The sequence below is a fragment of the Macaca thibetana genome, chromosome 2 (genome assembly GCF_024542745.1).
Source record: "Macaca thibetana thibetana isolate TM-01 chromosome 2, ASM2454274v1, whole genome shotgun sequence".
NCBI classification, from domain to species: domain Eukaryota; kingdom Metazoa; phylum Chordata; class Mammalia; order Primates; family Cercopithecidae; genus Macaca; species Macaca thibetana.
In genome coordinates, this window is record NC_065579.1 from 48,665,535 (window position 1) to 48,682,697 (window position 17,163).

Genomic DNA, 17,163 nt, shown 5'->3' on the forward strand with positions numbered 1-17,163 from the left:
AAATTGTCACCGTGAGCAAAACAAATGAAATTTTAAAATAAATAAATACCACGTTACTTGGGGTGTCCCAACTCCAAATAATGTGAGGAAGATCAACATTCTAATTTGAATGCAAGATACTCCTCTGTAGATTTGTTCAGCAGTAGTTTCAGCCATAAGCTTAACTACCGTTACTGTTATGAGCAAAGAAACTACAAAAGTAAAAAACAATTACATAAAAACTAAACTTTCAAATAAAAATCATGAAACATAAATTTACAATTAGAAAGTACAATTACGGTAATCCACAAAGTTTTCTTTTGTACTTTTGTTATCATGAATTTTTAAAAGGCTGAGTCAAATTAAATCCTTCCTTCCTTAATGAGCCAGAATTATCATTGACATTCTCAAAATCCAGAAGCTGTGAGGAAGCCCCACTGTCTTTTATCTCAGAAAAGTGACATTAGTCAGCCAAGAATTTACTGAAAGTTATAGGGTGCTGTATAAAATAAAAGCACTACTGAATAAGAAATGAATAACTATAAGTCAAACAAATATCATAAAATTGTAATTAGGATTAAGTTGTACCATGCTGTCTCTTCCATAAAAGTTATGATCCACTGGCCTTAAAACAATAAGGATGGTGAAGGCACAATAAATTTTGATTACTTAGTTGCCTCTATTTCATAGTTTAGTTTATTTTTTCCCATGACTTTCTTAGAAATTGCTCTTCTTAAAAGCTGAGAAAGTATTCAACATGCTTAGAACTTTGTAATAGAGCTCCATGTTAAAATGCATGTATTTCATGTAATGCTAAGCCCTTACTGGGTCCCTATTGTCAAAAACATCCATAAAATTTTAAAATAATTTAAAGCTTTGCCAAGCTTCAAGAAGAACAATTACTGATGAAAGTCATAAGAAAAATCAAATATTAAAGGTGCATTTCTCCAAGTTCTTTGGAGCTAAACATTTGGATGTAAATTATATCCCTCCTCCAAGATGTGTTCCTATGAGATCAGAAAAACAGATGGTCTTCTCCCTACCACTTTTGGACATTTCCATTGGTAAGCATGGTCAGAAGGATATGGTTTACCCTACACCAGTGTTCTAGGGTCAATCTCACACTTTGTGGGAACTGGGAAGGAGGGTGGGTGGAGGGAGAGGGAAGGAGATGGAGGGAGAGAGAAAGAGAGACAGAGAGACAGACAGACAGACATATTGACAGCAGCAAAGGCTGTGGTTGAATTCTGCATTGTTGGTATAGTCACCAGCCTCATGGGCATAAGGAATCAATGGAGACAGCTTCTCCATCCCTGGGTTACATTTATGGAAGCCTATTTCTGAATTCAATACTTCCAATGGTGGGTTCCTGATTCCCAGCTGGGACAGAGGTAGTAGCCTCCTAGTATGGTCAGCTATTTCTGCTCTTCTAGAATTCACAGTTTGAAGCTTTGCTAAAGCCCATTCTTCCAGGCATTCTAATAATTGTATCAGCTTGTAATTACTTTTGTTAAATCTACTTTTGTTCAAGATATCTAAAATGGGTTCTTCATTTGAATAAAACCCGGACCAACATAGGGTGCCCACTTATCTTGTTAGCTGTGACTAGGGCAAGCCAAGGGTTAATGGACTGTCCCTCTGTAAGGCCTATAGGCAGAGAAGCTTCAGAGGCTGGGAGTTCTAAGGCACAGCAATTCAAGAGATACAATCTCTATCCTCTTGCCAGTTAAAATCCAACTAAGAATGTAAAGTCAGTTCATATAAAAAGACTGAGGATAACATACTAAATACTAATTTAAATCACAGATTATATATTTGCAGAGAATACTGCAGAAGTTCAACACTGAAGGGACAATAAAAATCTACAAAAAAAAAAAAACTAGAATATAAGATTTAATATATCTATGTTCAGTACTGGAGAAGCAGAGACTGTAATGAGGGGAAGAGTTCAAATAAATTTTCAAGGAATTTTCCAGTTATAACAAAATGATTTTTTGAGAACACTGCGATAAAGTGTCATCAGAAACAACTAGCTAAATGAGCTAGATAGAGGCCTTAAAAAATGACAAACAGTATTTTGACAGTCAAGGAACCTGGAAATATAATCCCCCCTCCCCCAAAAGATGGGTAAAAGCATGATCTCTTGACTGGATAGTGAGGAATCCAGTACGAATACAGAGCGCAAATTGGGAAATGATAATAAATACATTTGGAAATCGAGAGGGCACTAGAAGCAGGGCAGTGAAATCAGAAGTGTGCCATCAGACTGTAGCAGAGTTTCTCAACTTCAGCACTATTGACATTTGGGGCCAGATAATTCTTTCTTGGGGTGGGGGTGGGAGAGAGTGATGGGGTCATGCTGTGTAATGCAGGACGTTTCAGCAACGTCCCTGGACTCTACCCACAGGATGCCAGGAGCACCCACTGCTCACAACAAAAGTCTCTAGATGTTACCAAACATTCCAGGGGGGACAAAACCACTCCTGGTTAAGAGTCACTGAACTCAAGAAAGATGAGACAAGAAAAATAATTTCAGAAACAATGATAATTATCTAATTCAGTGATGTATACTGACAGGGGGCTGCAAACACATCAGTGAAGAGGCCAGGCCCTTGCTATGGTGACTGGAGTGCAAAAGCACCCCATACAAGGAGAGGACTCCTCAGAGCCAGCCAACTATTGCTGCCACATGGGAAGGAAAATCCAGGGTTTCCAGGCCTTTTTTTCCTTTTTTTTCCTCCAAGGCAAGAAAAATTCTGATTTTTAAGTAAAATTTCCTGAAACACAGAACTTAATTTGAGACTTTGGAAAACAATATGCAGGCTAGATTTGACCCTGAGGCCACCAGAGTCCTGCACTGTAGACTAAGATAGTGACAGCTTGGAAGGTGTTTAGGAAGATACATTTATGGATCCAGATCAAACAAATCAACTATAAAAAGACATATTTGAGAAAAAGGGGCAAAGGTGAATTTGGATAGGTATTAAATAACATTAAGGAATCACTGCTGAATGCAATAACAATATTAAAATCATATTAAAAATAATCTTTACCTGTTTCAGATATCTAATTATTTATACAGGCAGGCAGGGAGTCACATACACACACATACACACACACACACACACACACACACATTTTCCACTACAGATGAAACAAACAAAAAAAGACAGAGACAAAATAATGAGCAAAGCAATATACCTGAATATCAAGAATAAATCAGAGGAATGAGAAAAAATGACTTCAAAGTTTTGAAGTTCAAAGTTAGAGGTCTCTAGTCTCCTTGTATAGTGAGCACCCTCTGGCTATATCAAGAAAGCAAGCACTCCTCTGCACTGTTTCTGCATTTGCCCTAATATTTTAAAAACATCATACCAAATTCTTTGTAATATACTTAATCATAATAAAAGAGGAAATAACACAACTCTCCAATAATTCAAAGCACAACAGATTTGTACCTCAATTTATCAGAAATGCAAAGTGATATGAAACACATCCATGGCTGCATCATAATATGACAGCATCTATATTTCTGAATCTCTGCTGATTACTGAAGTAACCAGCTGACTTCCTGAAACCAAATAAAAAACAACTTCAGCACTATACACTGTCTCAGTGTATATGCTGCATTGGGGTCCATGCACACTGGACCACAGGCTGAAAGTCATAGCATGCAAAGAATGGCTGAGATATTCCATTTGTTGCAGTTAATATGAAATGCTACAACCACAATAAGCATAATCCAGATACATAAATCCCAAGGATGAAACTACCCAAACCATACTTCTGTTCAGGGAAGAATTCAGTGTCACATTTTACATAAGCAAAATTTCCCTTGCCAGCACTCAGCAGTGGCTTCTAGTTCAGATTTTTCTGAATTAATTGTGAACTCACTCAAGTCACATATTTTGTAATTCTGTACCACACTTAAAAGCAACTTCCCTTCCTCTGTTTCACTTACCCTCTCACTCCCATCATCTCTTCAAACTGAATAGGACTCTTTTTCGAAAGAATTTTCTACAAACCCAATATGCTTCGAAACTAATTTAAGTGTGGGATATTCTGAGAATTATTAAGAAAAATTCATGCCTTGCATCAATAAAGAATTTAAATCTGGTTACAGAAAATGAGATATAATTATCAATCATAGTTATTTTTTAAGTTTGTGTCTATAAAGCAGACTTCTTAGTTTATCTTTTATCAAAACATAAAAAAAAAATCTCACTTATCCACTCTGCCACAACTCATGGAGCTGATGGTACTGGTGTCATACAGCCACTCAGGGAGGAGGAGCTCGGTTTTTTAGGATATTACACTAGTTGTTTAAAATGTAATACTTCATTTTTTAAAAAAAACCATGTTTATGCCTGAGGAACATAAAATATCAAGTGATATTAAATAAGATAAAAGTTAGTTATCATTTTAATAAACCAAATTTTTCTTCAACCTAATATACTGTACAAAAGAAACAGCTACTGGTTTTTATTTGCTTATTCAATAAATAATTGTTAATTTCCAAAAACCAACACCCAGGCTAAATACTTCTGTAATATTTGCTAATCTTACACTTAGAAAACAACTGTATAAGTAACTATATACGTTTTTAAAATTAAGTCACCCTCTTTCCCTTCCAATTGTTCTGTTTGAACTGCTTCCTTCAATTTACATAAAATCCATCTGGAAACAGTAGGAAAAATAGCCAGAAAAAAAACCACTGCATACCACCATCTTCTCCAAGGATTAAGTTGCAGAGTGTACCACTCACTAGATATGCTCCATTCAAAGATGCAAACACATGTAGAACAAATGCTGCTGTGACAATAACCTAGCAATATATCGAAGAAGAGAAGTCCAGATTAAAAGGTACTCCTACTTTCTATTCCTTTCTTAAGGCTCAACAATAATCTCCATGGCTAGGATACACAAATGTGTACATACACATATACATGTATACATACGCACATAAATACTTTTCTCCCACAAACTGATTTCGTTTTTATTTACCATGTTTTCAGTTCACTAAATGCAATCATATTTTAAAGATAATGAATCTAAAAGTTGAATCTAGGTATTCTGATGACTATTTACGTAATAAGTTAGACAAGGGTCCCCAATTTTTAAGTAGCACATATCGTAAAACTTCGCTTTAATTTCTATGTAGCCATTTAAAAAAAAAATGAGATCATGTTTTTTTGCGAGAATATGGATGGAGCTGGAGGCTATTATCCTTAGCAAACTAACACAGGAACAAAAATCCAAATACTGAATATTCTCACTTATATGTGGACGCTAAATGATGAGAACTCATGAACACAAAGAAAGGAAAAACAGACACTGGGCTCAACTTAAGGGTGATGGTGGGAGGAGAGAGAGAAGCAGAGAAGATAACTACTGGGTACTGGGGCTTAATACCTGGGAGATGAAATAATCTGTACAATAGGCCGGGCGCGGTGGCTCAAGCCTGTAATCCCAGCACTTGGGGAGGCCGAGACGGGCGGATCACGAGGTCAGGAGATTGAGACCATCCTGGCTAACACGGTGAAACCCCGTCTCTACTAAAAAATACAAAAAGCTAGCCAGGCGTGGTGGCGGGAGCCTGTAGTCCCAGCTACTCGGGAGGCTGAGGCAGGAGAATGGCCTAAACTCGGGAGGCGGAGCTTGCAGTGAGCTGCGATCCGGCCACTGCACTCCAGCCTGGACGACAGAGTGAGACTCCATCTCAAAAAAAAAAAAAAAAAGATCTGTACAACAAACTCCCATCACATGAGTTCACCTGTGTAACAAAACTTCACATGTACCCCTGAACCCAAAATAAAAGTTAAAAAAAAGTTACCAGCATAGTTGTTATTAATTTATTTGACTTAAAGTTCAGGACTGAAACAGATGAATATAAGTTTATTTTTTTAACAGCTTACAAAATTTAAATGTACTGAAGAGGATACGGTTCCTCTCTGAAAACAGAAAATAGCTTCATAAAAACACCAGACTGTTTTCTCTTCTCATATAAAAACACTTGGAATATTTTAAAATGTAAATTTAATTCTAGTTATTCTTGGCCTATTGTCCTGCATCTAAATCAAATCTAATTAGAGAAAAAAGTAACACCAAGTCCTGGCCAACTCCAGATCTTGATACAATAACCAGTAGAAAAAGTAGAATTTAAAACACAAAACAACCTTATATCTATGCCTTCTTTGGCCTAACAAATAATAGTAAGTTTTCTTGAGACCTCTTTTCTGATTCCTGCAGCACTCTGTCTCTACCACCATTCTGACACTTAAAAGTCAAGAGCCATTGGCCAACCACAGTGGCTCACGCCTGTAATCTCAGCACTTTTAGAGGCTGAGGTGGGCGGTTCACCTGAGGTCGGGAGTTCAAGACCAGCCTGACAAACATGGAGAAACTTTGTCTCTTCTAAAAATACAAAATTAGCTGGCCATGGTAGTGCATGCCTGTAATCCCAGCTACTCAGGAGGCTGAGGCAGGAGAATCACTTGAACCCCAGAGGCGGAAGTTGCAGTGAGCCGAGATCTCGCGTCATTGCACTCCAGCCTGGAGGAGAAGAATGAAACTCCAGCTCAAAAACAAAAAAGTCAAGAGACATCAAATCACAACACTATAAGGATCACAAATTACAAGTGAAGTCTGAAGAGGCTCAAGAATCAGCTCAAGGTTGGTGAGTGGAAGGAGGAAGGATGAGAACTTAGATGTAGGTTTCCTAATGCCAGATGTGTATGTTCTTCCCTCTAGCCCAGGCTGCTTACCCGTAAGTGCTTCTTTGATTTGCTCAGTTTTACATATACATTATTTTCCCTGTAAGAATCTTAGAATTTCAATACAGAACAGGGACTGAGCCTTGTGTGGTTTTTGTTTGTTCATTCTGGCTTTGTTTTTTCTCTCTTTTTCCTTCACACAAAGCAACAGAACACAGACTAGCCAGTCAATAAATACTCCAATTATATTTTAAAATATTAATTACCGGCTGGGCGCTGTGGCTCAAGCCTGTAATCCCAACACTTTGGGGGGCCGAGACGGGCGGATCACGAGGTCAGGAGATCGAGACCATCCTGGCTAACACAGTGAAACCCCGACTCTACTAAAAAAATACAAAAAACTAGCAGGGCGAGGTGGTGGGCGCCTGTAGTTCCAGCAACTCCGGACACTGAGGCAGGAGAATGGGGTAAACCCGGGAGGCGGAGCTTGCAGTGAGCTGAGATCCAGCCACTGCACTCCAGCCTGGGGGACAGAGTGAGACTCTGTCTCAAAAAAAAAAAAAAAAAAATTAATTACAAAAATTTCACAGTATTACACAATGGAAATTATTGTTGGCATACATTTGCATCTAAAAAGTTAAAATGCTGTTAGTTACCTCTAAAAAAATTGTATTATGAGAGAATTTGTAAAGCTTAGCTAAATTAACGTAGATTTACTAAATTATGTAGCATTATAAAAGCATACACAAATTGCTACTAAAATCAAGAATTAATGCAATACAAAAATTGTTATGGGCAACAGCATAAAAATTTTCTACCTATTGGCCGGGTGCGGTGCCTCACACCTGTAATCCCAGCACTTTGGGAGGCCAAGGCGGGCGGATCATCTGAGGTCAGGAGTTCGAGACCAGCCTGACCAACATGGTGAAACCCCTGTCTCTACTAGAAATACAAAAATTAGCTGGTCATGGTGGCACACGCCTGTAACCCAGCTACTCAGGAGGCTGAGGCAGGAAAACCACTTGAACCTGGGAGGCAGAGGCTGTAGTGAGCCGAGATTGCACCACTCCACTCCAGTCTGGATGACAGGGCAAGACTCTGTTCCCCCTCACCAAAAAAAAAAAAAAAAAAAAAAAGATTCTACCTATTGAAGAAAATAAAGTGCCCAATGGCTAGAGTTATGCTAATATGTAATGTGATATGTCCCTAAGAAATGACAAATATACCTAGACCATCTATTAGCACTTGTCTACCCAGGGATCTCATGGACCCCAACCATGAAGAAGAGTTGTCGGTGTAAAAGAAAGTGGTAGGAAGAAGTGAGGAATGAGAGTGAAGAGGGGAGAAAGAAATGCTGCGCAAAGGCACAGAACTCATGAACCCTCAAAATGTGCCAGGTGTGCAGGTATCTAACTATACCAAAGTCAGAGGAAAGGAAGAACTCTGAATCTCTACTTGGTAAGTCTGTTCATTTCTTTGCTTCGGTGATTTTCCAGTGTGGGGTTTTGTTTTGTTTTGCCCTTGGTTACTTAGTAAAGTCACTGTTTAAAAAATTCCAACCTTGTCTAAACCAAACTAAGAAGAAAAGGAGGATTGTCCTTCTCTAGACGTGGCCGGCAGGAATTCCAGAGGCCCTGGACCAGCAGGACATTCTGGTCACCACTGTGGTGCCAGCTGGAGGCCAGGAAAGAACCAGTAGAGCCAGAGCGGGAGAAGAGGCCTCTGAAGACAAGCAGCCTCAGATCTGGCTTGGACAAGACTGGAAAATCCCATCAGAGAACCCATCCACCCTCTTCGTAACAACAGTGCTCTAAGACTTCCCCAGGTGATCAAATTAAGGAGATCATTTTAGTCTACCAGTAAACTGTTAGCTGGTTCCCTTTTTAAGAAAGAAATAATTTAAATTCTATATTTGCCAAATTTTTAAAGATGAAATAGCTGTTGGTATTCAGTACATTGCTAGAAACAGGAAGGAAAGATTTAAATGCTTAAAGAACCTGTTAGAGAAGGCATTTAAAAAGACCTAAATGTTATGGCTCCCTTCTTAGCCCTGTGTGCAGCATCTGTAAGTATTTTGCACCTGAAAGCCCACAAAAGCTGTGGCTCCAAATCATTGAAAACAGAATAGTCAATGACAGAGTAGCCTTGCCTATGAGACACTGTGTGCTGGGGTTCTGGAATAAAGTATAGCTTCTGGATCTTTTCTTCTCCCAAGCCAGATCGATGCCCTAGCATCAGAAAGCCAAGATGCCAAAATCCACATTATCTATTCTGCTTGTTGCTGTGCCTGTGGGAGGGTCAAGTTGTGGAGCATGATGCATATTCAATATCTCCTTACTGCACTTGAGTGTTCATGACTGACCAGGAGTACTGTCAAGAACAATACAAATTATGTGTACTTAAAAATTCCTTTGTCCCATATAGAATTTTTACCTGTCCACAGCAAAAAATAAAAATAAAAATAAAAAAATTTTTTAAAAGTAGAAAAACAGCATTTAAATCAGAGGAAATTCCTGTCTCTCACTACCCTAAGGAAGGAACCCTAAAACAGGTTAGCAGTAACTAGAAAGCAAATGAGAAAGTTCTTTGCAAAAATTTGAGAATATAACCCCAAATTAAATAAGCAGATGATTAGTTAATGCACCAGGATGTTTTATGCACACAAGATAATAAAAGCAATATTAAAACCAATAAACTATCAGTATAACAAATGATATTTAATTTCAACTCTGGCCTGTTTTTGCAAATTCACCAATGTTTATATGAAACACATTTTCTGACCACTCCCCTGCCTCAAGTAGCCCCTCATTTTAGCCGTATGTTCACCAAGACTTTTATTTGTATTAAAAGTCTGTTGAGTATATTTACAGTAATAATCATGTTCTTTAGCGTATACAAACTTGAAATAAGGTTTTTACTTTAAACTTCTGGTGTTGAATTTTATTATAAATACAGTTCTTTAGCCAAAAAAGGAAAGGACACTCCAATGTAGTATACCTTGTCACTTCTGTATTGATAATGCCTGGGGAGTATCCCCATCACTCACAAACTTGCACAGAAACTGATACTCTCTTGCGAGAAGACTAATAATAAAAAAGAACAGCAAAAAATAATAATAATAATTAGTGTTAATGGCTCTTGAAATGAAGAGCAAAGGTTATCCAGTTGCTATTTATAGATTTTTCCCTGGTTAAAATTTAATTACAAACCTATACAAACTAAACTTTAAACCTAATTTCTTATTTATTTATTTATTTACTTACTTATTTTTTATTATACTTTAAGTTCTAGGGTACATGTGCACAATTGGCAGGTCTGTTACATATGTATACATGTGCCATGTTGGTGTGCTGCACCCATTAACTTGTCATTTACATTAGGTATATCTCCTAATGCCATCCCTCCCCCCTCCCCCCACCCCAGGACAGGCCTTGATGTGTGATGTGCCCCTTCCTGTGTCCAAGTGTTCTCATTTAAACCTAATTTCTTATAACAGAAAAGAAATTGTAAACATGAAGCATATTTCAACACTAACAAATTAAGCATTTTCTCACTTAATCACATCTCATTTAAGAAATAAATGCAAGAAAGGGGAAGTATATCCATATTTTATTAGAAATTTTAAAATATTATTATTTCCCTAAATCTGCCACAATATGCTACTAAAACAATCAAGGCCTGAAAAAAATGCATGAGTCAATCAGTAACTAAGTATGTAAATGCATAAACCTGATTGTATTGTTTTGAAGAAAACCAAATTAAAATTAACAAAAGTACATTTCCCTCTTTTAATACACAAAAGAAAATCTGTAATGAAAATCTTCCTTCTGTGTATAAAAACAATATATCTTTGCTCTTTGAATAGCTTGTAAAGTTACTCTGAAAACAAAAACTTATTTGAAGTTACTATATTTTTAAATTACAAACAGTAGTTTTCGAAGAGGTATTTTTGTGACACAGTCGGGCAGTAATCAATTCTGTACTGCTACACCATCTTTAGTAGTGTAATTACCAAATATGGGTGGCAACACGTAGGCTTTAAGGTGGTAAGCAGAATAAAGATAACAAATAACAACAGAGTTGCAGTCCCAGCTACTTGGGAGGCTGAGGTGATAAACAGGATCACAGAGCCCAGGGCTGTAGTGAGCTATGACAGCATCACTGCATTCTAGCCTGACCCACAGCATGAGACCCTGTCTATAAACAAATAAATAAAATAACACAGTCTCTATAATTCTACTATTCTAGATAACCATTTTTAACTGCAGTCTCAATAGCTTTGAAAATTAGTTTTGTTGGCCAGGCGTGGTGGCTCACACCTGTAATCCCAGCACTTTGGGAAGCCAAGGGGTTGGATCACGAGGTCAGGAGTTCAAGACCAGCCTAACCAAGATGGTGAAACCCCATCTCTACTTTAAAAAAATACAAAAATTAGCCTGGCATGGTAGCGTGCGCCTGTAATCCCAGCTTCTCAGGAGGCTGAGGCAGACAATTGCTTGAACCCGGGAGGCAGAGGTTGCAGTGGCCGAGATCATACCACTGCACTCCGGCCTGGACGACAGAGCGAGACTCAGTCTCAAAAAAAAAAAAAAAAAGAAAAGAAAAGAAAGAAAGAAAGAAAATTAGTTCTCTTCAGTTTAGTTTGGTGAGGCAACCATTCTACAGCAAAAGCAAATGAGTAAAACGTAAATTAAAAAGAATATGTCACTTTAAAAGCCACCAAATTCTCAGTTAAGCCTAATTTATAGCAATGATTAAAGAAAAATAAAAATACTCTTTGATCAACATGCTAACTATTTCCTCCCAGGAGCTCAGCCACAAATTCATAACGAAGTTTCAAGAACAAATTTCTAGAATATACTCAAGCTCTGAAGAAGAAATTTGCATCTCCTTTCCAACTAGCCATCAGTATTTTAATCATTTTTTATCATGAGAACACTATTTACACCAAAGAACATGTCTTGTTAGCTTCAAGTGCTGTGTTTAAAAAGATGTAACAGAGAAGCTCTATGTTTGAATGCAAAACACCATAGGAATCACTGGCAAATTCTAAAATGAAAAACAGGTCTCTGAAATGCCCAGAGCCAGCTGCTACTGTCCAGAAGCCAGCTCCTTCCCACAGAGCAGCAGATCGGCATGAGCCACAGCTTAAGTGGGAATGTCATCTCCTAAGGCAAGGTTCGGCAAGGTTTTCTGTATAGGACCAGCTAGTAAATATTTCAGACTTTGCAGGCCTCACAGTCTCTGTAACTACTATTCAGCTCTGCCTTGTAGCACCAAAGCAGCCAGACAATATGTAAACAAATGAATTTGGCTGAGAGCCAATAAAACTTTAATTTCATATAATTTTCATGTTTCAGAGTATATTATTCTCCTTTTGATATTTTTCAACCATTTAAAAATGTAAACATCACTGTTAGTTCACAGACCACACAAACACAGGGGTCTGCTAGATTTGGCCTATGGGCCATAATTTGCCACTCTTGCCTAAGGCCCAGTTTTCCTTCAGCCTGTGCCTACTCTTTCTCCTCCTTTTATGTAACCTGCAAATTATGTCTCTTCCCTTTTAGCAAAGCTTTCCTTTTCTTTCTCTAAGTCACTGATGGCCAGTTTCTGTTTCTTTCCCATAGGTCCCAGAAGTCCAAGAGAACAATTAAGAGGTCAGGAAAGACAAGCACAGCCTGAAGAAGGGGCACAGCCTCCTCTTCTACTGTTTTCCAGCTATGTGAGCTTGTGCAAGTTACGCAACCATTCCAAATCTCCATTTCACCACCAATAAAAAAAATTACGGCACCCAACTACCTGAAAGTAATAGTGCAGCTGCCACTTTGTATTGAGTAAAGCAGGTAGAGGGAGAAATATAACCCGTGGAGAAGGGTTGCCAAACATGGTTCAGAAACAAGGCAGCAGATACTGCGCTTGTAAGCTGTTAAATCATGTAGCGTATGGGTTCCCAAGCAGAGAAAGGAAGCTCAGTGAATTCGGATAAAGTTCTGGGGGAAGGAGAAACCAGCAACCTCATCGATTGCATGCTACTTTTCATAATTCTCAGAACAGGCCAGAAACTCAGTAAACAAAACCTGAGAATGTCTGTGGCAAAAGTACAGTGTAGACCCTGAAGAGCATAAAAATGAATAAAACTCAGCCCTTCATTTTAAAGAGTTTATAATGTATTAAACATAAGGACCTATAGTACAAAGTAAATATGATATGTATAAACCAACCACATTAAGTTAAAAATAAAAAGAACCAAACAAAAACAGCAAGGGGAAGAATTTCCTAGGAGCTAGACTTCAACAATAAACAGGATTTCAAAAAACTAAAAAGGAACAGAAATTTGAGACAGCTATTCATGTACATATCTAGGATTACAGAACATGTGGATTCTCAATTCCAGTAGACATTATTAAATTGTTCTCCAAAAACACTGTGCTTCCACCAACGGTCAATTCCCATCCTGACATTTGGTACAATCAGAGTTTATTTTAAGATGCTTTGTCCCATATGATGGATAGAAAAGTGTAGCTCAATTTAATTTTCATTTCTTGTCTTCACATTCTCTAGAGTTGTTTTATATGTCTGCTTTCATGTGAAATAAAAGGCACAGTCTGTTTATGGATGATATGTCATTCTGTGTGGCTGAAGCACAGAATACAGAAAGTACAGAGGACAAGACCCTCTCTCTTCCAGAGGTTTCTCCAGGCCCTTGCTCTTTTCCTCTCCACCCCGTAAATTGCTGGTTTGCATCAGTAGATAGGGACAAATCTTTCCTTTTTTCCTTGAATGTACCACAGTAAATTAGAGAGTTTATAAATGAATGAATGTGGTAGAAAAATACTGGTCTTGACAGAAACATTTGAAACCATTTCCTTTATTTTTGCCCAAAACTTGGTTTCTGCCCAATTTGGATCATAGAATAGTAAGGTGCCTCAGAAAACACACACAAATTTGATTCACGTCTAGAGACCTGACAGCAAAGACTTGGCAGGAATACGTCCACCTTCTCCTTATTCCACCTAGAAGGCAGAAAAGGCAGGAAAGATAAATCAGGGTATGAACCTGATTTACTGGCACTGATTAGGAAGGTTCTGCCTCTGAAAGTTCCCATAAGGATATGATTTTCAGGTAACAATTCCTATACATTATTTTCAGAGAAAATGATCATTTTAACCAAAATCTTATTTAGTCTTTCCATGCTAAGAATAAAGTGGCAACCAAAAGGAACCAACACAGCACACAGAACTCTCAAAAATGTAACAAAAAGCTAAGAGCTCAACTCTGGTCAACAAAGCACCAGAGCTAGGAAAAATTACACTCCAAAAATTGATGAATGTGTGTCACATTCCCAACTACAGTGGGTAAACTGAAAATCATTATAAATATTTGTTTTCAAAAATGATTTGCTGTTATCATTTCAGTAACGCTATAATGCCACACTGCCTCAAATACAAATAGATTTGTCTAATCCCATGATTCTTAACCCTGGGCAAAATTTTGTCCCTCTGGGGACATTTGGCCTTTTTTTGTTTGTTTGTTTGTTTTTTCTGGTGCTCAGATTAGAAGGGGAATACTACTGGCACCTAGTGCACAGAGGTTAAGGGTACTGCTAAACGTCGATGCACAGCATAGTTCCCCAAAGCAAAGAAGTGTCTGGCTCAAAATGTCAATAGGGCCAAGAAATTGTGATCTAAACCATTTCTTCTTGGTTAGTTGGGACATGTTGACAAATATACAGGGTTAGAGATGATAAGCACTCTTCTTAAAGAACTATTAAGCTAGACAATTTAGGGTCCTATAGAAGATCTTGATATTTATGTCAACAAATAGGTTTCTATTCAGTAATTTTCAGTTGAAATATGTAAAGAATAATATAGACCACAGTCCGTGATTCTGCCCACCTTATCAAGCAGTTCACCCCTACGTTTATTAGTTTATCACATAACCTACAAGAACATCTACCTACACCGAAATTTGTAACCAAACTGACTAGTGCTGGCTTCACCTATCACAAATTAGTATTTCCCCACATTTCGATCCTAACCGAATTCCCGCCTGCTTACCAAAAGTGACCAGTCCTCAGATTTAAACAGTGGGTTTCATGTGGTCTTTTCCTGAGGAAACTTTCATATCTAAAATTCTCTTTCTCTGATATCACAATCCATTAAAAGTTTACTGTCCAGTTCCATGAAATTTAAAATCCAGAGTGAGAAGGGAAGTCGATTTTGACTATAAACACAAAGGCAGCTACAAAGGGAGGTCCTCTATTAAAAAGTAAGGGGTGTTGGCAATCAAGTGGAATAAAATATACAAAGGCCAAACAGGCCTCTCTAAATATAACAAAGTCCTTAGAGATTGTTTTATTTCCCAATTAAAGTTTCCTTGGGTGTTTCAACAAAGACAGACATTTTTCTGGAGAAGTCTTTTTGTTTTGTTTTGTTTTTCCTTTTTAAATGTCTCTGTCTCCACTTTCAAATTTGCTGAAGGCACTTACTTTCTACTTTCTAGATATTATGCTAGAAGAAATATTTTTAAATTATGCAAAAGTTTAGTTCAAATTTAGAGGACTCACACGGGTTCAGAAATCCATTTTAAATGGTCACATATACCTAACAGAAAGAAAAGCATCCTGTAACTGATAGAAATCCATCTGAATGCTGAAGTTTCTCAAGCTAACAAAGCAAGCACTGTTTTGTAGAAAGATGGGCAGTTCAGCCTGCTGACGTTATCTGAAACACTTAAAGATGAAAACAAAACTATTGCTACATGGATGAGCTGGACAGCAGACCAAATGTCACTTTCTGAATGTAACTCTGAAATAGAAATTTCTGTCCTTAGGCTTAAGAAAAGTTCAAGTAGAAAAGCCCTCTATTAACTTGGGAGAAAAAAAGATGCCAAAATGACTTAACAACAACAACAAAAAAAGGACATTAGAAGGTCATTCAAATGCAAGATCTAATTATAGAGAGTTGAGCACAAAGAGCACAAATGTGGAAAACTCCAAGGATTTTTCATGTGCCACAAAAGGCAGCAAAGCACGTTTAGACAAACGTTGTGAAACTCTCTTTAATCTGGCTAAATGTAAAAAGTTTTGTTTTACAAGAACTTGACTAGACTCTCGTGCAGCTCCAGCTTCTGAAAACAAGAAACAGCACCGGGCTCTAGAAAAGGGTAGGTAAGGGGAGCAGCCGTGTATCCACAGCTTCCCCTTCAGATCCCAAAGGAGGAAAGCTGCCGCCTGGAGGTATTGGGTAGCCAGGCAGCCTTACTGAAAACAACTAAGGTTTCTGAGCAAGCGTTGTTTTTGGCAAGAGGGAGGTGTTACCGGCTGCTTCCTGGGGTGCTGGAAGGAATGTGTCACCGTCAATTAGAAAGTACACTAAGCCCCGTGTTTAGGTCACAGAAGGAGTACTGCCTCGTCCACCACGGATAAATCCATGCCAACTCTCAGAAAGGAGGAAAGAGAAAGGACAGCTGCAGGAAAGGTGTTGTGCCCATGACCTGCAAGTCCAAAAGGAAACTCCAACTTGTTCTGCAGGGAAATTCGGGCAAGCTGAGTTCACCGAGAACTCCAAGGAGTCAACGAGCGCGGGTGCCCCTACACTTCCCCTGGGACCAGCGCCGCCCGACCGCAATTCTGGGGAAGACCCCGGCGGTCCTGGAGAGGAGGGACAGGCCCCCACTACTCACCTGGCCAGCCCCGCGGAAGGGTTGGTGGATGAATGAACTGCCCCCCCGCCGGCCGAACCTCGCGGGACAGCGGCACACCGCAGGGTGCTCACCTGTGGGGATGCTCGAGGGCTTCTCCGAGTCTGCACCCAGATAGGGATTCCAGGGGTGGAGGACGAGCGCCAGGAGCAGCAGCTGAGGCTTCACCGTGCGCACCCCCATGTTCGGCCCTCGAGGGCCGCGCGGGCTCAGGCGCCCACGGCCCCGCAGCGCCGCACTTCTCGCGAGAGCGCAGACACCCGAGTCCGCCCTGGGCTAGCGATTGCGGGCGGGAGCGGGTGGGCAAGGCGCGGGGCCGGCAGCGTGAGCTGCGCGTAACGCAGCAGAGTCAGGTCGTCGGCGGAGGCGCGGAGCAGCAGGCGCCCGGGGCGCTGCAGTGGCCTTATAGGCTCCCCGAGGGGAGGCGACGGGGCGGGCCGAGCCCTGGCTATTGGCCGCCCGCTGACCCGCCGCCGCTGCGCGCCCGGTGCGGTCGCCTCCACTCGCCCTCCTGGGCCCCACGTCTGGACTGTTTGCTCAGCTCGGACGCTATTTAAGGAGCTGCCTGCGGCTACGTGTGGAGACTCACGCAGCGCTTCTGCCTGGAACGGGGAAGACTGCCCTTAGCTTTGGGAGTGGGTTTGGGAGAGAGAGGAGGAGCCGCCGGGAATCTGGCGGGAGGGCGGTGCTCCCGTCTGGGTTCTTCTCTGCTGTCCCAGCCCCAGTAGCTTCCACAGCAGCCGCTAAGGGTGAGAATTTGCTCTTC

General features: G+C 39.8%; 1 protein-coding gene across 3 annotated transcripts in view; it reads right to left on the bottom strand.

Moving 5' to 3' along the window:
- PLOD2 (procollagen-lysine,2-oxoglutarate 5-dioxygenase 2) overlaps positions 1 to 16,777 on the bottom strand; it is a 92,567-nt gene extending 75,790 nt beyond the window's left edge. For 2 of the 3 annotated variants that reach the window (XM_050778151.1, XM_050778150.1), the window contains exon 1: positions 16,472 to 16,777. In XM_050778151.1, coding sequence (XP_050634108.1) covers positions 16,472 to 16,580 — 109 coding nt within the window. In that variant the 5' untranslated portion in view covers positions 16,581 to 16,777. The other variant, XM_050778153.1, reaches the window with a different exon arrangement.
- Between the last annotated feature and the right edge of the window lie 386 nt (positions 16,778 to 17,163).